The 23,392-nt window shown below is 44.4% G+C and overlaps 1 protein-coding gene across 4 annotated transcripts; it reads left to right on the top strand.

Annotated features, from left to right (window-relative positions):
• Positions 1-101: 101 nt before the first annotated feature.
• On the top strand, positions 102-22,814 carry TRAF5 (TNF receptor associated factor 5). 4 transcript variants are annotated; one of them, XM_042051659.1, is made up of 12 exons: positions 102-333; positions 11,494-11,626; positions 12,050-12,381; positions 13,520-13,577; positions 15,262-15,363; positions 15,708-15,872; positions 16,174-16,251; positions 16,630-16,704; positions 16,977-17,069; positions 18,002-18,130; positions 18,648-18,816; positions 19,312-22,814. In XM_042051659.1, the coding sequence occupies exons 3-12, from the start codon at positions 12,167-12,169 to the stop codon at positions 19,887-19,889; spliced, it is 1,662 nt and encodes a 553-aa protein (XP_041907593.1). In that variant the 5' UTR covers positions 102-333; positions 11,494-11,626; positions 12,050-12,166; the 3' UTR covers positions 19,890-22,814. The 4 variants fall into 4 exon arrangements, with proteins under 4 accessions (XP_041907593.1, XP_041907592.1, XP_041907590.1 ...); XM_042051658.1 differs by having other exon boundaries at positions 103-333; positions 11,498-11,626; positions 18,002-18,142; XM_042051656.1 differs by having other exon boundaries at positions 103-333; positions 18,002-18,142.
• Positions 22,815-23,392: the final 578 nt, after the last annotated feature.

The raw sequence follows: 23,392 nt of genomic DNA, 5'->3' as shown, positions 1-23,392 counted from the left end.
CAGGTGCGGCGGGGCCGGGCGGGGGCCGGGGCGTGTCGGGGAGCGGGGCTGGGCCCGCGGGCGGCGGGTGCTGGCCGGGCTGGCGGGGGACGACGCCTCCCTGAAGTCCCTGTCCCAGCCCCGCGGTGCAGAGGGAAGTCTGCGCGGGGCTGCTCTCTTCCGCTTAGAGAGGAGGCCCGGGTCGCAAAGCCGAAGTTGGCGCCCCGGGAGTTGTGCGAGGTGTGGCGAAGCCCTCGCCCCTGGCGCCGGGGTTTCCCCCGTGGAGCCGGGCTCAGCCCAGCCCTGCCCCGGATGCGCCACGGCCGCCTCCCCCCGGGGATGCCGGAGGGAAAGGTAGGCCCGGTGCCCGCCCCAGAGGTTGGCAGCGCCGAAATTTTGGGGGCTGGGAAGGAAACAAAGCCGGGACTGCTCGGATGAATGAAGAATGTCTTTGCAGCTCTGATCTTTTCAGACTGCAGGGAACTGTAACAAGCATCCCCGCTGGTGTCAGCTGAATGCTGCTGGGGGGAGGGAATTTCCCCTCTGTGCGTATGCAGGGAGTCTTCTGATTTTCCTTGATTAACAGCGCTCTGGGAGCATCTTGAGGCAGCAGGCTTTAACCAAACATTTTCAACACTCTTCATATTTAGAAGGAAAAATGAAGAGCTCCTATTGTTGGCACTTCTTGAATTGCTTTGCCTATTGTTAGCTTGGCTGCTCCTTCCCAGTGCCAGCCAAGAGCAACTTTTCTCATAACTTCCGTTTAATAAATACGGGATGGCTGAAAGGAGTGCAGTGATGTGCTAAAAAGAGCTGGGTGTATTCAGGTCAGGCACATCTCCAGGCTGGCAGCAGAAACAAGGTTGTATTTTTAAACCTCCCCTGCTGATTGAACACAGAGCATGCGGGTTTAGTGATGAAGGTAAAATTGGGGTGCTCTGGGATGCCCTTGTGCATGAGCATTGCCCTGGGTGGTTTTTCACTTCTTCTTCTTTTGTCTGAGGACTGTGTTGTATTTTTGCTTTTGAGCTAAGCGTGAGGTGTGGTGGTGATGTGCTGCACTCAGCCTAAAACCACCCAGGACAACTTCCTTTGCTGTTAGCCTTGATTATCTTATTTTATTTCTGTTGTGCAGAAAGTGTTTGCTGTGGTTGAGGACCCCTCTGTGTGAGCAGAAGGCAAAACCGCAGCCCTTGGCTGAAGGGAGTTTATAGATCAAGTCAGGAGGGAGGGACGTGCCTGCGTGCGGGAGCAATAGGAGGCAGTGCGACCCTCTGGATCACCATGATAGTCAGAAGCCAGTTGTTCCCAGCTGCTGGGCAAAGGAGATCTTGAAGAAAAGATTTGAAGTAGAACAGCCTGCTAATATCTCTCAAAAAAACATCTGCCCTCGCAGCACACACTTGCTCAAATACATAACAAGGAGTCAGTGGAGCCTGTTATCATTGCTTGGGCAGAGAGGAAGCCTTTATATCTCTGGAGGCAATGCAGGGGCAAGTGGAGGGAGACTAGAACAGGCTTTGAAAGTGAAGAGGTTTTGGTGCAGTGGGAAAGTGAAGGGATGGTGAGAGGTGATGTGGTTGTAGCTATGGCTTAGAAAAATGATCTCTGTGGCAGCATGCAGGGTGGATGAATGAATAAAATACTACATTGTGAGAGAAATAAGTGTTTGCAAATGAGTGTTTTCCCCATTCCTGGAACTGTTCAAGGCCAGGCTGGATGGGGCTTTGAACAACCTGGTCTAGTGGAAGGTGTCCCTGCCCATGGCCAGGTGCTTGGAACGAGATGATCTTTATGGTCCTTTCCAACCCAAACCCTTGATTCTATGAAAACCAGAGGATGATGATGATGGACGACAGTTTTGTGTTAGTAGACAAGAAATACTGTGTCATATAAGACATGAAGCAGGAGAAGTTGGTGAGGTATTGTGAGCCTGAGAGAGATTAAGGCTGTGGAGCTAAGTGGAACAGGGTCTGGTTGTGTCAGGTTGGGCCACAGGGGCTGTGGAGAAAAAGGGCTGTGGGGGAAGCTTGGGGTCATCATCGTGGGCTGGTCATCATCCACAGCCCGGATATCAGAGGAGAGGCTGAGTTCAGCCTGTGCAGGAAGATGGTCTGCAGCAATGGGGCACATCTCTGAGTACCTGGCAGGAAACTTTAGGGTTAGAAACTGAAGAGGTGTAAGCTGCTGAAAGATAAGATTCAGAGTAACTTCATGAAGGAAGAAAGAAAAGCTTGTGGCACTCACATGGTATTTATGGGGTTTAGAGAGGGTAAGGAATCACAGCCAGGAGGCGACAAGATTTTAAAGCTAGAAAGCTGCTGTTGTAGACTTGGACCAAAGGAATTTCAGGTAAGTGCAGAGGGCAGAAACCAGGCAGTTCTTTATTTCACCACACAGGCTCCCTAAAGCAGGAGCAGTTCTTACACAGCTGTTAAAGCTATGGGACAGGTCAGGAGCTCTTCATTCTGTACCTCATATTGCTTGGGTCACTTGGCAAAATCCCTTCAGTGGGCAGGTGCACACTTGTAGGGTGCTTCATCTCCTGGACTTTATTTGTGCCCACCTTTAAGTTATCCTATAGCCCTCTGTCTTCTTCAGTTCTTTGTCTGACCCTTTGATGGTTTTGCATAATCATTTATCATCAGGAATCATCTGGCTAGGGAGAGGTGTTCCTTTTTCTGGCTTGTCAGACAGTCTGTGTGAGTTGTAACTTTTCTTGGTCTCCTGATCCTGTGGAGGCAGTTCGTGGTGGCTGCAGGGATTCAGATTGCTTCTGCTGTCTCGAAGACATTCCATTCTTGGGAGCATTCCTTGCCCAGAGCAGCGTTGCAGCCTGAGGGTGCTGCTGCATGACCCCAGCCAGCTGCCTGGGACACCTTACAGCCAGTGTGCCCTTGGCGTAAGGATTTCAGAACCTCTTCTTTTACTTTCTGAGGCTTTTCTGTCCAAGTTTCTTGGCACCAAGTGTGAAGGGTTAATGATCACACTGTTAGTCATCAGTCCCTTATCAGTACCAATGTGCAGTTGTTCCACTCTCTTCCCTCAGCCTAGGAAAGAAGCTAACCTATTTACCCTGGTGTGTGGCTGGGCTCGGGAAAGTGAGGAAACTTGAGTCATGCTGTATTGTTAATAAAAATGTTGCAAAAATTTCCAGTTTCCCCTGCTCGATATTGCAACAAATACACAAGTGTGTGAGAAACTGTCTGCACCTAAACCACAGGGGTTTTGATATGGGATTGCCCAGAGTGCTCTGTAGTTAAGCATGTTTGTCTCTGGGAGTGGGACTGATAAAGCAAGTTTTTGTGTGTACTGACGTTTGCATATAGGGATTCTGTAAGATTAAGTACGTTGCTGTGAACTTACTTTGCAGAAGATGATATCAAAATATAAAAGTTACTTATTAGTATTATGCAAAGCCACCTAGTGACTAACCAAACCTCAAGATTAGGAACCATCTGCAAAGCAGGTTTTTCCCAAAGTAGGCGCTGTGAGACATGAAATGGTCAGACCTGTGCTAAGTCATATGGTTCACAGTCTTGTCTGCTATTTCCATGTGCTTGACGCTGGAATGTGGCCCTATGAAAGAAACAAAAAAATGCTGTGGCTGCCTGGCTGTGGCAGCATGCTCAGGCAGAGCAGCATGGCTTTCCACTGCCCACTGCTTTTGGAGAAGGGGCCATGGGAAAGCACCGCTCATGGTTATTACCTCTGTCCTCATGGGAGGGACTTTTTAAGAATACATTCTTTCTCCTGTTGATTTTTTTTTTTTTTAAAGAAAAGAAAATGGTAACAATCTTTGCTGTCACCACTTTTTCAACAGCAAGTTCATGGGGTCCCCGCCAGCATCTGGGTTTTTACATTAGCAGTGATATCTTCAATGACAGCTGTGGCTAGAAAAATGTGTGTCTGTGTCATCAGATATATGTATGTGTTAAAAAAAAATTGAGCTCCTCCTAGTAATTCAGATGAATAACCATTGAGTTGATTCATAGATTTATGTATAGATGATGGTAAAGTTCTTTATTAATACTGAGTCAAAGGTCTGGGCGTGGAAAATTAAAACCAAGAATCTCTTGTGCCTTGAGTAGATATTCATGGCCAAACCAACTGAATGGTCAAATCAGCTGAAGTCCTGAACAGTGTGTCCCTGTAGGGCTGAGAAAGAGACGTGAACTTGAAAGCCCCAAAGACCTGGTTCTGCAAAGTTTGTAATAGCCAATTATTTGTTAGGAAAAGCGAGGACTCACTTTGGCTTCACTACACTAAAAGATAAAAAATTAAAGCCTGTTAATTGCCTTGCTCTCTGTCCCTTACTGTTACTCTTTGTTCAGCAACTTTATTTTGTTTTTTGTCTCTTCCTTCATTCTGTTTCCTAAGTGCTGTTGCTGTCTGTTCACTCACGTTCATCCTCTTGAGTTTGCTTGAAACTTGGTCAGGGTTTCAGCACTGCGCTTGGTGCTGGAGGAGGTCAGGGGCTGATCACGAACAATAACACTGGCCTGCTGCTCTCTACTCATCTGCAGAGTCAAACTGTTTAAAATTAAGATCCTGCTGCCACTCAACTTCTCCATTTGGGGTTTTCCCCAAAGCTTCCCAGAAGCAGATGGTGCTTCCTGGAGCTGTGCTTGCAGAGCACTGTGCTTTCTGCAGTGCTGCCTGCTCACGACAAATCCAGCTGGATGTGTCCTTCCTTCAGAGCTGCCAGGCTCAGGGAAAGCCTATGTAGAAGCTGTTGTGTTGTTCTAGTGTCAGCCTGGTCAGAGGTGGTGTAGAGTCAACAGCCTGACCAGGAAGTAATTGGGGGCAGGTGCTGATGGCAGGGATGAAAGGATACCTTCTGGGTTAAAAAGTTTCCTTTTCCTTCCACATAGAAGTGAGCTTAGGCTGTGCTGAGAAATGCAACTCAAATAAATTTAATTGATCCCATAAAGAAGTGGCATGCCTACAAATTGGTGCCTTTCCCTTTGCCACTGACTTAATGATGCAATGATTTGTCTGTTCCAGAGCTTTGTGGAAGGTTCAGGAAAACATGCAGTAGGTTGAGATACCTCCTGGGAGGGAAGAAGGAAATTGAAATAGGTTAGAAATGCTCTGGGAACAAGTTCAGTTAAAGGGAAAAGATGAAAGAGGGTATATGTTGCACTAAGTACAAAGGAGAATAGAAACTTTTTTTGGAAAATTAGTATTTTAAATTACAGGAGACTTTAAAATTATTGCTTTTAGAGAAAATATGATATGTTACTTTAGGAAAGGAAGAAAAAAAAAGAAAAGAAAACAAGAGACCAGAAAGCAAAGGAAGAGGGCAGAGGAGGATAAAGAAAGAGTGGGGGTAGGGATGGAGCCTAAGGCACTGCCACGAGGGCAGCACATTTTGGACTGGGGAGGGAGGCTGATGCAAAAAGAGGGAGATGGAGGCTGCCAAGAAGCCTGTGTGCACAATTAAGTTCAGACTACAAAACCATTAGGGTTTATGGCCACTTAAGCTATTACAAAACCAAATAAAATGTTTATTTTCTTAAAATGGATTTTAGAGTCCTGTTTAAATGTGACATGCCTGTGCAGCCTGTGGCATGGGCTTATGTGACCGAGCCAGTGCTGCTTCCTCTGTGAGCCACCACTTCGCTTCCTGCAATGGGTGGATTCACCCAGCTTTGCCAAGGCTGCTGTGGAGGGATGCACAGGATTGGATCTGGGTTTTTCTTATGTCCTTGTCTGTTTCCTGCTGCCCTTGTACTTTTTCTTTGATCACATCACTCATCAGTTTTGTGGAAGGTGAAATCTACTCTGTATCTTGGATTCCAACTGTGAGAAATGTCCTTGGTAACCTTGCGTTGCTCCAGATGGTAAAATCTGCAGTCCGTACACCATTGCAGTAAGGCAAAATACTTTTCAGTGGCTTGCCTTTTATCCTAGCCCTTCTAAAACATTTTTATACATGATCTTTTCAAAGCTACTCTGGGGGATTTCCACTCCCTTGCTGTTTTAAAATGCTTGTACTGCTGTGTTAACCACAAAGCTCACACTGGTGCACTCTGTCTCTCTGTCTCTCTCTCATTTTCTCCCCATTGAGGACCAGCTACAGTTTGCAGGTATGGCTTTACCAAAACGTGTCTTGTTCACACTGGCAGGAGCTTAACTTTGCCAGAATTGTTTCTCATTTCTAAAGGGCTATTCAGGGGGTTGTCACACAGGGGTTAGGGGAAGGCTGCAGACCCAAAAACATCTCAGGAACCGAGTTCACTCCCTGAACTGGGGAAGTGGTGCCACAGTGTCATAGGCGTGCACAGCAGAGCCTTCTTACTGAGATTTCTGTTGGTGCTTGGGAAGGTGATAAAACATTCAGGGATTGCCACAGAAGTGATGGCAACAAAGTTATTTTCCAGCTGTGAATGAGGTTATTTTAAGGCATAACAATATTGTGTTGATTAGAAATAGATTTCTTGATAATGCAAAATTAATTAATTAATTATTTTTAGAATCTCCAGGGAAAACAGTAGATGTAGCAAATAAGTAAGCTGGCTGTAAAATCAATGCTGCTTCAGCACCAGACACACTTCATTAGTTGTAAGAGTGTATTTTTAATTTTTTTTTAAATGCTGGGTTGTAATCTGTGTCTTAAAAACCTGATGAAGTCCAGTCTTATGGGAATTTATTGTAATGCTTGACTGTACCTCTGTGCAAAGGAAACCGTAGTGTCTTACTCTGCTTAGTAAAAATTTGCCTATGGAGATGAGCAAACTGATGCTTGCTTAGTAAGGTTTTACTGTGCCTTGAGGATGAGGTAATATTACAGTTGGAACTTCCAATAGTATAGTGGTGTCTATATACAAAAGAAAATGTTTATTCTGCTGTCCTCTGCAGCAACATCCCCTGGGGGAGCTCAGGCACATATCCTGTAGGAAATTGTTGCTGTTAGAAGTACTCTCTCCTGGGTACTAGCTGGTCATTGCACTGCATCTTTTAAGTGATCAGGACAACAGCAGGGCAGCTCCTGAGGTTCACTTGCTGCCAGGTGAAGTGGGAGTGAGCCTTGAGTTGAGCAGTGGGTCTGTGTTGGTGCAACAGGGGATCTTTTCTCTCCTCAGCCTCTGTGCTGGAGGGAAACACACGATGCAGCCAGGGTCCTTCTCCCACATTGGGACTCTGCAAGTGTGTTTTGTTGTCAGCAGTCAAAATGTTCTAGCTCTTCCTGGGCTGGAAGGGACAAGGATGATCCCCCAGTGATGTCAGATGTCATCATCTCCTCTTTTGACATGACTCTGTATAACTTGCTGTATCTTAAATGTGTATTCCAAACTGTATAAACACTTTCAGTCATTCTTTAGCAAACTCTTACCTCTTCCACTCTGTGGGTTGAGTTGGGGCATATATTTCTTGTCCCCAAAACAGTGGGTTTTGGAGGGGCTTAGAGTAGTAAATCATACAACTTCGTTATTTTAATTCAAAAGTACTGGAGGCAGCTAATCTGTTTATAAGTTTAATAGTTTATAAGGCAGCTTGGAGAGGATTGTTTTAGTGCAAGATCTGTTTCCCTCTATCCTGTTTCTGCCTGTCAGCTCCCAATGAAGTGACTTGATCTTAGACCTCTAAATTTGGCAAAATTTTTCCCACTGTGACTAAGACAGTTCTGATCTACCATAAAAGGTAGATAATTTTAGAGGGAGGGACAGGGCATCTTCTAAGACTTGTCCCTACCAAGTGTCCTAGGGCGAAGCAGTAGAGCTGAACTAGAGCTACAGAAAGGTAGGTGCATAACCTTTTCTCCATGCCCTGTTGTATGTATCACATGGAAGCTGGTAAGTGAGGAAGCGATCAAGGTGCTTTTTACTGGGAATACCCCAGTCCTGGAGGGTGGCTGAGCATCACCCTCCCCTCATGCAGTGAACCTGGCCGAAGCCAGGCTCTCAGCCCCATTTGCTGGGCAAGCAGGACCAAGGATCTTGTCTTCTTGTCCATGTGTGATGATCAAATCTGTGATAATGACCTGGATTTTCCTTTCTCAGTCTGGGACATGGTGGCACCCAGTGCCTGTGTCTGGCTCTGCTGTCCTGGAGGTTTTGGCCGTAATGGTGCACTCACAGCTCATGGTGCTAACCTTTCAGCAAGGCTTGGCTTCATGTGAGAGAAAACAGGAAAAACATATTCTCTTTTAAAAAAGCAACTACATCATAGGGAATGGTTTTTCCTGTGTGCATAAAGTATGTGTTTGTGGCTAGAAGAAGTTAATCTGTCCACAGTAGTTCAATGTGATATCAGGGTTCCACACAGCCTCTGTCATTCTGTCTGCGGGTGCTGTAGGTAGAGAGCAGCAGTGCTGGGGGGAAGCTGTTTGAACATGGCTTTAAAATGTTGATGCAATTTTATATTCTAGTAAGTCATGCCAATGCTGATTTTTCTCCTCATTATTATGTTCTGCTCAGTTTCTGAACAATAAGCAATTCTAAGTGTGGAACATTTTACTGGAAAACATTTGGGCTCGGTTTGGTGTGGCAGTAGTTGAAACAGGATAGCTCACAATTTATAAAGTTTATTTTTGTTATGAAAATTATTCCACTTGGATTATTTCCAGTGAGGTTAAAGCATCTGCATAGAAAGAGTTGTTCCAGAAGCATTTTGCTTGTGCAGCTAATGGTGCAGACAGGGGTGGGAAGGTGCTGCTGGGAGCTCTTTGTACTGCACACTGCCTTTGAGCTCCCACCCATTGGTAGCTCTTCATAGGACTTGGGCTTAGCCTCTAGGGATTCATACCACTTTTTTTATGTGTGGGCAGAATTAATTCTATTTATTTCAGTAGAGGGAAATCTTTTTTTTTTTTTTTTTTTTAATGTGTATATTTTCAGTCTCCATAGATTGGGTGTTTTTGTGTGTGTGCTGTTGCAGTAGAGTTGCAGTGAAAATCACTTTACAGCATGCACTGTGTCTGCCACAGGAGCATCATTATGCAGCACGAGCTGGCTGCTCTCTGCTATTTTAAACCAGTATTGCAGTTTGCACGTGTGCTGAAAAACTGCAGCATACACAAAGGCAGGACACCTTCCCCTTGCTGGAAGCTGTGAGAAGGAAGAAGTGAAAGCTACCTCAGCCCCTACCTACGCTGGCCAGGCATCAGCGTAAGCAGGAAATTGATTCAGATAACCCTGGGGTGCTCTCACTGTCACAAAAAAGCACTTTTTCCCCTGACAGTTTCCCTTTGGTTTCAGTTCAGAAAGCCCATGCATGGAGCCAAGCCAGAAGTGGGAGCAAAGCTGCTGCAACCTGCCCTGAGTCACTGAGTGCTGGGATGGGAATTACATGCTGCCTGGGATGGTTTGGATCACATCCCACCGAGTGCTGGCTGGCAGTAGGGCTGGCACAGGGCTGCTGTTTCTCAGCTCCTCTGAGTCTCTCCAGCTGATTTACACGGGCATCTCTCCAGCTTGGGCAAAGGATTGCCATCCACAGGCCTCCTCCTGGGGCAGCCCATTTCTTCCAGCAGAACAGCTGCAAATGCTGCAGCAAAGCTCCTGCAAGGCTGGCAGTAGCGGTGATCTCCCTGATCTTCTGGGCACCCAGAGGTTTCCGCTCTGCCCTCTGAGCAGGCAGCCTTCCCTTTCACCTGGGGTGCTCTTTCCTATGCCCTGAGATGTCCTCAGCTGTGCAGTACCATCCTGGGCAATGCTGAGGTGGAGGAGGTGTTTTCATGGAGATGCCAAGAGTCTCCATTTTTAGGAGTGGGATCTGGGTGGGGTGCGTTATGAAGGTGTTTAAGGAGATACAGGCTCTCATTTCAGCAAGAGAGTTGGAAGGTGTTGTACCACAGCAGAGTGCTCCTTGCAGAAAGAAATGGGAGTGATTTTGGTTGATTTAATGAGCAGTGAGAGCTCTGGAGGAGTTACTGGGATAGGATTTTGGGCTGATGACTGTGTTTCTTTTTAATGTGTCCCATAACTTTTTTGCCTAAAACTTCTCACCCCAGCTGGAGTTTCTGGAGTTAAGGAAGATCCCTAAAGGCAAAATGGGTAAAACACAGAAGCTGTTGTTGTAGTTGTTGTTGGTTTTATTTTAGTGTGTTTTTACACATTAGCTTGCTAAACCATACCATCAGATGATGTAAATGCTGGAGCATAATAGGACTGGGGAGACTGGATGCCAAGTAAATGGGAGAAAGAGCAGTAATAAGAGAGAGGAAGGAAACTTGCTTCAGAGGTGTCACCAACCGATGGCAGAGTGAGCTCTTAGGCAGTTCATCCTGTAGGTGGTCCATGCTCTGGAAATTAATGGTGACTGCTCTCCATCTGCCTTAGAAGCAGCAAGCACACTCCGCTGCTGGCATCTGCTACCGAGGCAGCCCAGACATGAGACTGGTAATCCCTCAGGCTGCATTTTGGCATCCCTGGTTGATGTGAGGAAAATAGAATTGCTCCTTATTAGGTGTCAGGGAACTGGGAACCCCGTTTTCAGAGGAGGAAAGATCAGCTGTTTAAAAATTAAAGGAGAAAATGGACAACCATGTCTGGTTTGAAGCAGAAGGCTGTTTATTTGGAGGGATCAAACAGGGTAATTTGCAAACTCCTGTTGGAATAATAAGTCTTGATGGCTGGAATATGATTAGGGCTCATATTCCTGAGTGCTACCAATGTTAGATGATCAGGTGTGCTGGAGTATGTCAGACATTCAGCCTGGTGAAAGGCAAGGAGACTCTCACAAGCTGGGGAGGTGAATACTGTGTACAACCACTAACGAGGGTGCTGAGTTACAGGAGCACTTAAATGTTGGCTGTGGAATACATTTTAATTGGTTAAGTGCTTTGGCGTGTTTTTGAATCAGGCACATTATCTGTCCGCTGGATTTCCTTGCCCAGGATGGATTGCTAAAGTAGAAAGGAAAATGGATGTGGCTCTCTGAAGCCCGAGGTGCTCTGTGGCAGCTCACTAATTGCTGCTTTCGTGGGCTGCTGCAGCAGGGAGGGAGGGCAGAATGTCAGTGCTGGGCACGCTGTTTCATGCCAGACACAAGGTTGTTAATGGTGATGTGCTAGCCCTGCTTCCCTCCAAAAGCAGCAAATGCCCTTGGTAACCTTACAGGAGATGAGTGAGAGCTCTCAGAGAGGTGTTGATGCCAGTAAGAGTGACACCAGTGACTGACAGGGTGGGTGGTGCACACAGAGGAGAAATAGCATCCCACAGCACAACTGGAAAACTGAGCACTTCCCTCATGAAATGATCTGGGAGCTGTACAATCCTGTAAGGAAAACATCTTCTGAGTGCAAAGCTGCAAGAAATGCCAACCAGAGTGGCTCTAGGTCTTGAGCTACTTGCAAAAAAAAAGCAACTGCAAGGTTGAGGGACTGGTGGCAAATCTCAAGGTTTGTGACTTAGGGCTTGGAACAAATATTGATGGTTTTTCTTACTGGAAAAGTAACGTTGCATTCCTATGCTGTGTATGAGTTACAGTAGGTTGAAAGAAAAACTTACATCACACTTCTGATTGCAGCCTTGCTTTTCTTCCTTTTTTTTCCACCACTTCTTTCAGACAGAATTAACACAGCCAAAAACTTGCACATAATTAAGTGAGATCAGAGTATACTGCTATAAATGAGTGATCAACAGGAAAAAGAAAGATGTCAAGTTAAGAGGCTTCAACTCCTGTAACACCTAAACTGAAGGTAAAATCCCCTTGCTGCCTTTTTTTTTTGTATGCTCCTTGCTGTGAACCACAAAGCCATCTCCTGCTTGAACCAGTGCAGTGAACTTGTAAATTCATGTGGGTGGGCTCTACTTTAGGTGGAGACTTTCCTGGTGAACATTAAGGCCAAGACTTGGATTCTGCTTTCCCCAGCTGTGTCTGTGACTCTTGTAGTTTTTTTTGAGACTAAGAACTGCTGCAAGAAAATTTTAAAAAATCAAAACCCAACCAAACCATAAAAATCTCAATTCTGTGGAATAATTTTCAGGTTGTGAAGCTCTTTTCCAAAGAAGTGTGCTTTGATGCTTGTTGTGTAATCTTCATTTTGTGGTTCTGTGAGCGTTTTGTTGTTCTTCCATAGCTGGCACCACATTTCCCTCTGAAACCTGTCTCCCCCCTGCAGATGAGAGCCCTCCTGCCAGCAGCAACCTGCTGCAAGCGGTAGCCGAGGCCGAGTGGCTGCCAGGGAGTATTTGAAGAGCTTCTCCCTGTGTCTGCTTCACTTCCCAGTGCAGCTCCCATGGCCTGTGACGAACCCGCTGCTCTCTCGGGCATCTTCACGCGCCAGAACTCTGCCAGCACCAACTCTCTGGACTTCGAGCCCAACACCGACTACAAGTTTGTGGAAAGCCTGGAGGAGCGCTACAAGTGCGCCTACTGCCACCTGGTCCTGCACAACCCCCACCAGACGGGATGCGGCCACCGCTTCTGCCAGCAGTGCATTCTTGCTCTGAGGTGAGAGCAGACTCCTCCCGTACCTGCAAGCTCCCCTTGTTCTTTTTCCTAAAAAAACCAGCCCACATCATCTATAAATGAGCAGTGAGTGCCATAATAATATTACCAACACAGTAAGAGGCTGAAGGAGTCAGTGGAAGGACTCTGTTGAACCCAGTGACTGTGTGCTCAGTGTTTTAAAGGTGTCTCTAACCCGGTGCTGGTGAACCGCAGGGAAGTCAGCGTAAAGAAACTATTGATGTAAGCTGATACACTGCTGTGTGAGATGCTGCTGTGGTCTGTCTGCCTGCCGTTGTGCTCTTCAGAGGAATTTGCTGCATTGATGTCTCACGGTGTTGGTGCTGGTGGTTAGATTAGGCTGTGTTCATTTGCTTCTGCATAATTCCTCTGAATTTAGCAGAATTATAAAACTGATGTTAATATTATCTGATACTGCAGTTAGATCACAAGGCTGCTGGCATCCCTCTGCTTGGTACAAATGAGTTTACCCCCCAGACCTGTCTGGGAATACATTATGGACTGTTTGGTGTACCTGAAGGCAGGATTTCTCCTGGAAAGGCTGCAGAGGAGCCTCTTTACATGGATGGATGTCACTAATTAACTTTTGTGAATTTTAGATGCTTCACATTTGCTGCTTTGTCTCTGTGTTGCTCCCTTTTGCACTGCCTCAATGAATGTTTTCCTGCACCCTATCACAGGATTTCTGGAAGCCTTTTAAGAAAGGAGCCATTAGGTCTTCTTTTACTGGTGTAGCAAGGAGGGCACTGGTTCTTCTAGGCAAAGGCTGGGTTTAAAGCGCACAATGAGATTTTTTGAGATACGACATCTGTGAGCTGCAGCTGGCCAGAGAGTGACTAGTCCTCTTAATTAAAAAACATCTTGTGGTTTTTACCATTGAACACTCTTAGGACAAACTCTGCTTTCTATTACATATTCACGGTTGCCGCTTTATGTCCTCTCTAAGCTCTGGGCAGAATTTGGCTGTGTAGTTGCTGGATAAAAGTGTTTTCAAAGGACTTTTTTTTTGTTTTTATGGTATCTACTGCTGACTTCTGTCAGAGTCAGATTATAGCATAGCCCAATTTCATAAAATAAATTGAATTTCCTGTGGGTTAACACGACTCTTCTTTTGATCTAGAGAGTTAAATGCAGTACCCACCTGTCCTGTCGACAAAGAAACAATAAAAATGCATGAGGTAAGTGGCTATAGCTTTATTTCAACAGTCAGCATTTACATGGGAAAGGCAAGACAGCTGAGAACAAGGTGGCTTTTAGTCCTCAGAGCAGAGCAGTTTTTCTGTCTCTGAAATGATGCTAAAGGAAGCAGTGTACTCAGTGATGCTTTCCCAGAAAGAAATTATGGCTGTCTAGCTAAAGCTTCATTTTATACTTCATGTTCTAAAGTTATTTCATTTTAGTCTTCTGTTATTTCCAGTAAAGTGTTGAAGAATTTCACAAAGCTTTAAATCCTCTCAAGTCACCAGATGTCTGGCTTTTTATGGAGATTTTATTGACTTGCTTTTTTAATGCCCTATCTTGCTAGGATATCTTGTTCATCTGATTGTCTTTGTTTTCACTTGGCTGTAATTTGCTGTCTTGACTATCTGCATTAGCTCTTACTAGCCCTGAAGATTTAATTTACTTTTGGGTAACTTTTAGAGAAAAAAATAAGTTAATCCTTTTTATTTTGCAAGCTATTGTTGGTTTTGGTTGATTTGTTTTATAATGGATACATTTGTCCTTAATTATATTCCAAGACTTGAAAGTGTACTGTATACTTGGTCCTGCCAGATATTTTCCAGGGAAATAAAATGTTTCCTTCCTCTCTCTCCTACTCCTGATTGGAAATTGTAATCAGACTGTCCACAGGATTTTTGGTTTTCATTTGCCATCTTCTACTTCTTGCAAATTTTGATGGCAACAATGCAGGAAGATCTCTTAAATAAGACAGAGAGTTTGCTCTGGGGGCTTCGTTTGCTTCTGCATATACAGCTGAGAACGGTGCTGCTTCTCAGAGGTGGCAGAAAGGATATCTCAGCACTGCCTCCATCCCAAAGGCACTTGAACATAGTGGAGCATGCACAGAGCTGATTTGGCTTTTGGGGCATATTAGCTCCAGTTGCTTTCCTCTAGATACAGGCAGGCTCTGGCAGTGGTTATACAGCTCCTGTGCTACTAGTCCTGCTGGCTGTGGGGATGGATCAGCATCTGTGGAATAACTATGTGGGGGGAAAAAAAACCCTATAAAACAAATTTCAGAAATGGTTTAATTTATAGTTTTAATACAAATTTTCAACATTAATTATTAAGAGCCATACTCATGATTATGGAGTCTACACTTGAACACTCAGAAGATCTGTAGCGATGTATTGTTCTTTTATATTATAAGTAATATCCCTTGTTGTGGTGGCCAGTGAACATACATTACAAGGGACAGAGAGTTCTCAGTAAGACAAGTCCCCAGCACCACAAGAACCACTTTATGTTAGGGTGACCAGAAAGGCTTCTCCCAGGATGCTTGTTCTGTTATGTTACTCTATCCCAGTTTGGATTCCCCGGTTGGCTGTCAGCCTCTACCCCCTGTCACTCCCCCAGAGCTTCCCCATTGGTCCCCGCTCCCTGGTCCTGCCTTTTCCCCGTCCCCGGGTAAAACTGTGAGTTTTGGGATCGTGTTGGTATTTGCCTCTGCACCCTTTGACAGTGTAGCAGCAATAAATGCTCCTGGCAGAACGCACACAAATGCCCTTCTCGCCTCTTTGCTACCGACTGTAACACTGAACCCACCCGTGCATCTGTGGGGGCACACGGGACCCCACGGAGCTGGGCAGGGACAGTATTACCATGTGACTGCATATTAAGGCTGGTTTGCTTCCTTTACAGGTATTCAAAGACAACTGCTGTAAAAGGGAAGTTCTCAACTTGCATGTGTTCTGCAAAAACTTTCCTGACTGCAATTCAAAAGTAATTCTGGGACGATATCAGGTTGGTTTGCTTGATCAAATTTTGAAGCCTTTGATTTTCATGACAGCCCTATGTATTTATGATCAGCTAAATTCCCATGATTTTCTTCAGAGTTATTGTTGCAATGTGGTTTAAGTACAAAGATTATGACAGCTATACACTGTAAGTAGCAAATATTACAGCTGTTAGCTTGTTCCAGCTTTGCCTTAGGGTTTTTTCTTTTTTAAATAAGAATCATTTGCTTTATGTAGCCTTAGTAAATTAGTGTCCATTCATATTCTGAATGTTTAGGTGATTGTTGATTCAAGGAAACGTCCCAGGTCACACTGGCCATTTGGCATTTAATCTGCTGGTGTGTGTTGCAGGAGCATCTCCAGCAGTGTTTGTTTCAAAGCATGCAATGCACTAATGATGGATGTCCAGATCAAATTCTTCGCAAAGACTTGAAAGAGCACTTGAGCCAGCACTGTAAATTCCGAGAAGAGATGTGCCAGTACTGTAATACATATGTGGTGTTAATTAACATAAAGGTAAGATTATGAAGCATTCCCAGGAGTCCATAGCACCTGTTTCCCCTTGATACTGCTGAGTGAAAAGTTTCCAGCATTGCAGTGGCACTTAACACCTGAAACAAAATTTGGCTGAGTAGCTGAAGGTGAAAGTATAATAACTGTGCTTTAAATAATATCAATTATTGATGCTCTCTTACGAACACCAAGGTGATATGTGGCTTGCATTTGTATGTTTGGGATTTCTTTTTGCATAGCTTCCTCTGCATATACTACTTTAAAAAAATAAAACCATTGCCTTGTTCTGTTCCTTTTTCTTCAGAATCATGAGAAAAATGATTGTCCTGATTATCCTGTGCCTTGTCTCCAAAACTGTTCACAAATAATTCTGAAAAAAGAGGTACAATTATTTTTTTTCACATATTGCAATTCAGCAGATCACACATGTTTATGAAAACTGAAAGCAATGTTGCAGACCACATTTGCCCGTGCCAATAAAATTTCAATGCTCTAAGTGTTTAGTTTGTTTGATCCTAAAAGGGATATATCTCCCATCTTTTAAGTGGATTATTCTGTCACTGCAAGCCATTGGTGTTTTGCAGAATGGAAAAATACCTGGCTTGCTTATTGATTCTGAATACTCATTTTCCTGTTTAGGTGATTGGTGGTGTCACGACAGTGGCCTTTATTCACCCTTTGTGCAGGCATTTAGATTTCATTAGTGCTTCAAATTACCAAGTAATTATTTAATCACAACCTTCTTTGTTAATACATGCAGATCGAAAAGCACCATGCTGTGTGTCCTGAGGCAGAAGTGGACTGCCCATATAAGCAGTACGGCTGTCATGTAAAGGTACTGTTTTACAGATCTTTGTCTGCACCAGGACTGGACTCTGTCTCCCAAACCAAGCACAATAATTAAAATAACCAGTTGATGTCCTTTCACAGCCATTTCTGCTGTTGGTTAAGATGCCATCCTAGAAAATCAGGACTGCCTTTCCCTCACTTTCAAGGCATAAAGGAGACATTTTGAATGTTTGCATTACTAAATTTTTTACTGACAGCTTCAAAAATCTGCTTATCTTACTATTTTATTTTTTCACTTCCCCCCTCTGCCTCACTAAGGTTAAAAGAGGGAAACTTGCTGAACATGAAAACAGTGCCCTGAGGGAACACATGCTGCAGATTTTAGACAAGAACTCCCGGTTGGAAGAACAGGTAAGTCATATTTAATAAGCACTCTTCAGCAGTTCTTGACTTGTTAGAGGATGATATGAGAGTCTACATTTGTTGCCTGGTTTAGCTCAGCTACATTTTAAAAGACTGTTTTTATGGTCTTTTCACACCTCAGAAGACAGCATAAGCTCTTCTAGGGAAGTGAGTCAATTACAGGGAAAGCTCTCTGTGCCCAGGCACATACATTCTCCACTAGGCACAGTGGGAGGCTCCTTGCCATTGCTCACCTCATTTGCTTTCAGTCTCTGCCTTACACTGGATATGACGTTTAGAGATAAAGTATTTTAAAGTTTCATTGACTGGCCAGGTTACCTGCTCTGTGTGGAGGCAGCACAGAGGACACCAGAACCAGCTGCAAGCATCTTTCTGCTCATGATCACTTCTTTGGCTCCCAGCAGGTGACACTGGGTGTAGGCCCAGTCCTGCTAAACTGAATGCATCCAAGCTGATAGTGAACTTACTCTTTGCTTGTTTATGCAAGAAATAAGCATCCCAAAGTGTTGTAACTTGGTTTTGAAGAGTGTATCCCTCACTGACTCATCTCTTCGGCTGGTTAGACCTCCGTAGAGGAAAAAAATCTGTATACATACGCATAGAAACACACATGCACGTGTGCATGTAAGTATGTATTGCCCCACTGTAGAGCTGAATGGATCATCATGATGGAAATGAGAGATGGGAGCCTCTTTTCACCTGTAGCCACACAGATCTATTCAAGAGTCTGATACCTTACGTTCAATTCTTGCCAGTGCTTATCCACAAATAGTGAATTAAGGAGTGCTTTATCTAGCTCACTTAGAGGATTTGCATTGTAAACTTTTCCACTCTCTCTTATATAGTCACATATTTTATAATTTCTTCATTGTATGTTTTGGTGTTCCTTAGCATTTATACTCTGATTTTTCCATCTGTAGATATCTGACCTGTATAAGAGCCTGGAATGTAAAGAGATTAAAATCCAGCAGCTAGCAGATGCCATTAAGAAATGTGAGAAAGAATTCAGACAGTATACACAACTGTTTGGTAACAACAGCAGCTTGATGGTAAGCAGTCAGGTGAGACATTGATTTTACCTTTTTTACCAATTGCTTTCTTGTATCCTGAAATATGTTTCTCCAGTAATAGTTGTCATTAATAGCACAGCAATAACAAATCTCCTCAAGACCTTCTCATTTTTTTACAGTACGGCATTGTCTTTTCATTTTAATGGATACAGAAGTTTGGATACATGATCTGGGCAAAAAGCACTGTACAAATCCTCATGGTCAGATGCCCATGGCAAATGTGCAGGTGTAAATTTGAATACTGAGTTGAATGTAGTGATGCAGTGTGAATTGGGTCTGAATGACGGATGGCTTCTCAGTCTGTAAATGTGCTGAATTAATCATGAAGGAGCACTGGGATAAATTCCTAAGCCAGCAGAGCACTTTGAATGCATCATATCATTGATACTGCTGATATGCTAAAGACTTCATTATGTTAATTCAAAGCAAATAGCTGATTTTATGGATATCTCTTGTCTCTACTTCCCACCCTCTTCCAATGGCATGAACTGGAAAGGCTCTGGCCAGTCACCTGGATAAGTCTGCACGCCTGGAATCACAAGTGAAACAGCTAATACAGATGGCAAACCAGCAGCAAAGTAAATTAGACCTGCGGCCCCTGTTTGACACAATTGAAAATGTGAAACAGAAGATTGCCCTGATGGAGACGTACGACCAGCGCTTGGGTACGTTGGCACTTTCCTGCACAGGTAGCGGGGGTTTGCTCACTTACTGGTGGCTAACGAGAGACTCTGGTGCTACACTCAGTCAGCTGTAGCTCTTCAGTACAAAGGGCTTTCTTCTTGCATTCTGAGACCAAACTGTGATGGTGTGTGCAGTGTTGTCCCACCTTTCCCTACTACACAACGTCTCCTGAACTCCTGTGGCACTGCAGGGCCACAGAGCTGGCCTTGGTCTGGCTCCTGCACTGTGATAGAGGCCATGGTGCTATTCAGGCATTCATGGTTTATAGCTGCCAGTTTTTCTTATTCAGCTACCAGCTGCAATTACAGTTTTAAAAAGTTAGCAGCTGTAGTTCAGAGCCTGTATTCAGGCTTGGGTAGATCAGTTTTGCCAGCTTGAGTCTGGGTGCTCATTTTATCCAGGGCTCTGATGCTTTTATTTTACCAAATGTCTTCCTCTTTTTTTTTTCTATTTCTTTTTTTCCCCTCTTCTCTCAGTTGTTTTGGAAGATCAGTCCAGCAAACATGATCTCCAGATCAATATTCACAAAGCACAGCTCAATAAAAATGAAGAACGATTTAAGCTTCTGGAAGGCACGTGCTACAATGGGAAATTAATCTGGAAAATCACGGACTACAAGATGAAGAAGAAAGAGGCAGTGGAAGGCCGTGTGCTGTCCATAGCCAGCCAGCCCTTCTACACCAGCCGCTGCGGGTACAGGTTGTGTGCGAGAGCCTACCTGAACGGGGACGGCTCGGGAAAGGGAACGCACATCTCCCTCTACTTCGTGGTCATGAGGGGCGAGTTTGACTCGCTGCTCCTGTGGCCTTTCAAGCAGAAAGTTACACTTATGCTTTTGGACCAAAGTGGGAAAAAAAATCACATCGTGGAAGTCTTTAGAGCTGACCCCAACAGCAGCAGTTTCAAAAGGCCGGATGGAGAAATGAATATCGCCTCCGGCTGTCCACGCTTTGTGCCGCACTCAGTCCTGGAGAACACAAAGAACACCTACATCAGAGATGACACTCTCTTTTTGAAAGTGGTTGTGGATCTAACTGATCTGGAGGAATTGTGAAAAGCGTGCCCGATTAGTGTGACTTCTGTAACCATGAGGAACTGCTTTTGTGGTGAACACCAGCCCTACGATAGTGAATTGCCACCAGTCAAGCTACTGAGAATGTTTCACAGCTTTGGATTTACAGGACAGATAATGAATTGCCAAAGCATGGGCCTTTCCTTTTCTAACCTTTTTTTCAGGACTGCATTTTCAAGGCAGCTAGAAGTCCAGTCTGATGAAGGGAGGCATTTGATCCAGATTGGTTCGGTCCAGGCTGGGGGGGAATGCTTGGCTCCCATCACCAGACTGGCATTTGGAGATGAAACTCCTCCAGTAAACTCCCTGGAGCCCAGGCAGGCCTATGGGCTCCTCTCCCTCACAGAGAAGTGAAGCCATGCCCAAATGTGCAAGTGCATTTCATCTGTGTGCAATGGAAACATTTCAACATAAGCAAATTCAAATCAATGTGTATTGATCCCTCCATCTCCTGGATTTTTTGAAGCAGGAAGAATGGCTTCAGTTAGGCAGGGAAAACATTTGGCAAGTATCTTGCATCTTTTTTATTTGTTTGAATTGTGTTTTTCCAGAAAGCCCAGAGGAAGGAGCCAATGCCTCTTAATTTTGTAGCCTGTTTTATCAGCTGTACAGGGTACCCCCAAGTCACAACAACTTTCTTGTGTCCTTTCAATTCCTGCCTAGTGCCTTGGGACTGGTTTCCACTGGTGGTAAACATCCACAGTCCCCATCTGAAGCCAAAAGCTGCAGGTGCTTCTCACCCCTCAGGACATGGCCAGAGGCAGGGCACTTGGACAGCCTGCCAGCTCTCAGCTGCACTTGTGGAAGAGGGGCAAAACTCCTGTTGTTTTGCTTCCACATCTGTGCAAAATAGATGTTTTCTGGCCTACCAGCTCTACAAAAGGCAGGAAGAGCTTGGGAAATAGCTCACGTAACATGCACTTTTCCTCTCTCCTAGATGTTTGGGGAAGAAGGGGGAAAATGGATTAGAGAGGGAGGTTGCTGTAAGAACCCAATTTTCACTATCAGTGCAGCTCTAGTGTTTGTTAAAGGATGACACAGCTGCTGACTGTGATGTCTGAAGACCTTACTTTTTATTCCAAGTTCCTTCCATACTGGAAGGCAATGTGTGCATTGTACAGGGTTTACTGGAGACGCACTAAAACCACCAAGATCAGGCACTGAGGAACAGAATACATGTGCCTTTTTAAAGCCCTTTGGGTGCCTGTAAGAGGGTATAATTTTGCATACTCAGTCATTTTGCTATTACAAGTGGCAGAATTTTGCGTCTCTCATCTCTTACAGGTCAGGTAGGGAAACACCATGGCATTATCCGTTGCTCCAAAGCTTATCAAGAGACAGCAAGAAACTAAGCTGGGTTTAGAGTAAGAGTAAACTAGGCAGGATAAAAATCAAAACAGGGCACAGACTGAAAAATGTAAGATAGAAAATTCAGCAGGGCAAATGTGGCAAAATGAAAAATGCGGTTCCTGTTGATATCAACCTAAATAATTCAGGGATTGATACTAAGATGAAGGCAAAATACTTTATTTTGTATCTGCAATCGTATTGCTAGACATTTACTTTCCCACATGGTTTTCAGGACATAATTCAGATGTATTTTCTAACTCAGGGGTGGAGGGGAAGAGACCTTAGTAATCTGTACCTCATGGTGGGTTGGCACATGTGAAATCTTTGTTTTGATCTAGAAGTCCCTTTTTGGTTTACAATGTCAGGACGTACTGAGCCACCACAGGGGCTTTCCATGTTCCCGGGGACAGATTGTGAGGAACAAATTTTATTCTTGTACCACCACCATTGACCTCAAGAGCTATTTTAGCTGTAAAACAGAACAAATTAGGCGTAAGACCTGGTTACAGAAAGAGCAGGCTTGTTTTGACAGTGGCGTGGCATTCTGTGACATCAGCCCTGAGCCTGGATTTCATGTCGATTACTACTTCAATGTTTGTCACGTAACTTTCAAAGTGACACAACTTGCATAATAACCACTAATAACTGATGGGAATGTACCACCTGTGTGTCCTGGGACTCTCCAGTACACTGAGTGTAAAATACAGAAACTGATTAAGAGCTCGGACAAGCGAGGGAGGCAAGATGAAAGGGATGTGTGTGGTCTGTATCCTGGCAAATTCCCAGCCCTCTCCACCTCCACCACCCCAAGTGTAAATTGGGGATAATAATACTTGCAGAAGTGTTAGGGTTACTTAAATGTTTGTGGCGAAGTTTGAGCATGAGAAGAGCTAAGTATTATTAAAACTCCATTTCTAATTGTTAGAGTAGGTGATGGCATAGTGACGTGGATAAGTGTTTAGTGTTTTCCTAGACAGATTTTGAAAGCATGTTTGGTTTTAGGCAGTTCGTACTGCAATCTCTCCTCTACCTACTGGTTGGGTTTAGGTTTTTGCCATGAATATTCCTTTTAAAATTTTGAAGCACAAATTCATCCTGGGTGATGGAGACATCCCTTTTGAAATACTGCCTGTTTTATAAAGAATTTGTTGAGAAAATTAATTTTTTTAAAGACAACCTTCTTTAAATTGGTTCTTTTTAGTACAGAAATTGAGAGATTTATGTTAAAATTTTCAGTGATTTTTTTACTACTTGTAAACAGGGTTTTAAATTTCATCTCATTCCTAATAAAGAAAAAAAATGTATAGCATGAAGTGTCAGGAAGAATTTTGATGTTGCATGAAGAATACCAAAAAACTTTTCAATAATACTGTACTGGATAAGTAACCAAAAGAGCGTAGGGTATTTCTACATCAGTGTACGGTATGTTTCTAACGTATTTATTGATAGTTTGTAGTTTGAATATCTCTTACTACAATAGAGGCATTTTTCTAGATGAATGTCTTTACTGTGTACATAAACTAATGTAAGAATAAATAATTTTATCACCCTTCTGGAGTGACTGTGCCCTACATTCCTTTTGGCTGGATTTAAGCAGACTTTTAAGGATGTGGAGTACTGGTATTTGTTTACACTAATTAAAAACAACAACACAACACAAAACCAAACAACAAACAAACCAATACTGCTTTAGATTAAAAATCAGTGTGCTTCATGGGTATGTTGGTTTGCAGTTGAATATCGTGAAGCAGCCGCAGATGCAGGTTCCGTAAATCCTAAACTAAATCAGATGCATGTCCTCGAGGTCTGGGGCTGCACTGCGATGGTACTTTCTGATTGGGGCGGGCTCGGATTTGTTTCGGTTCAGAGCAGGAACAGGAACTGTTCCAGTATCCCATGACCACTGAGTGCTTGGGACGCCGGTATTTTACAGCGGGGGCGGGGACATGCGGCAGGGCGAAGCCCCGAGCGTCGGCGGGCGCTGTGCCCGGCGCGCTGCGCTCCGTGTGCCCGCCGTGCCGTGAGGGAGGGCAGGAAGCGGCGCCGGGCGGCCCCAGCCCTTCCGGGTCGCGGGCGGTGCCGGCCCGGAACAAATCCGAGCCCGCCCCAATCAGAAAGTACCATCGCAGTGCAGC

Source organism: Corvus kubaryi, unplaced genomic scaffold (assembly GCF_017639235.1).
Source record: "Corvus kubaryi isolate FWS band 111438036 unplaced genomic scaffold, C.kubaryi_AGA036_p1.0 76, whole genome shotgun sequence".
In the NCBI taxonomy this organism is placed as follows: domain Eukaryota; kingdom Metazoa; phylum Chordata; class Aves; order Passeriformes; family Corvidae; genus Corvus; species Corvus kubaryi.
The sequence above is the reverse complement of the archived record's forward strand: the minus strand, read 5'-3'. Positions and strand labels throughout refer to the sequence as shown.

Coding starts and splice junctions, on each gene's coding strand:
- TRAF5 (XM_042051658.1), top strand. CDS start 12,167: ATGGCCTGTGACGAACCCGCTGCTCTCTCGGGCATCTTCACGCGCCAG. Junction 13,578..15,261: donor AAACAATAAAAATGCATGAG/GTAAGTGGCTAT, acceptor CTTCCTTTACAG/GTATTCAAAGACAACTGCTG. Junction 17,070..18,001: donor ACTCCCGGTTGGAAGAACAG/GTAAGTCATATT, acceptor TTCCATCTGTAG/ATATCTGACCTGTATAAGAG.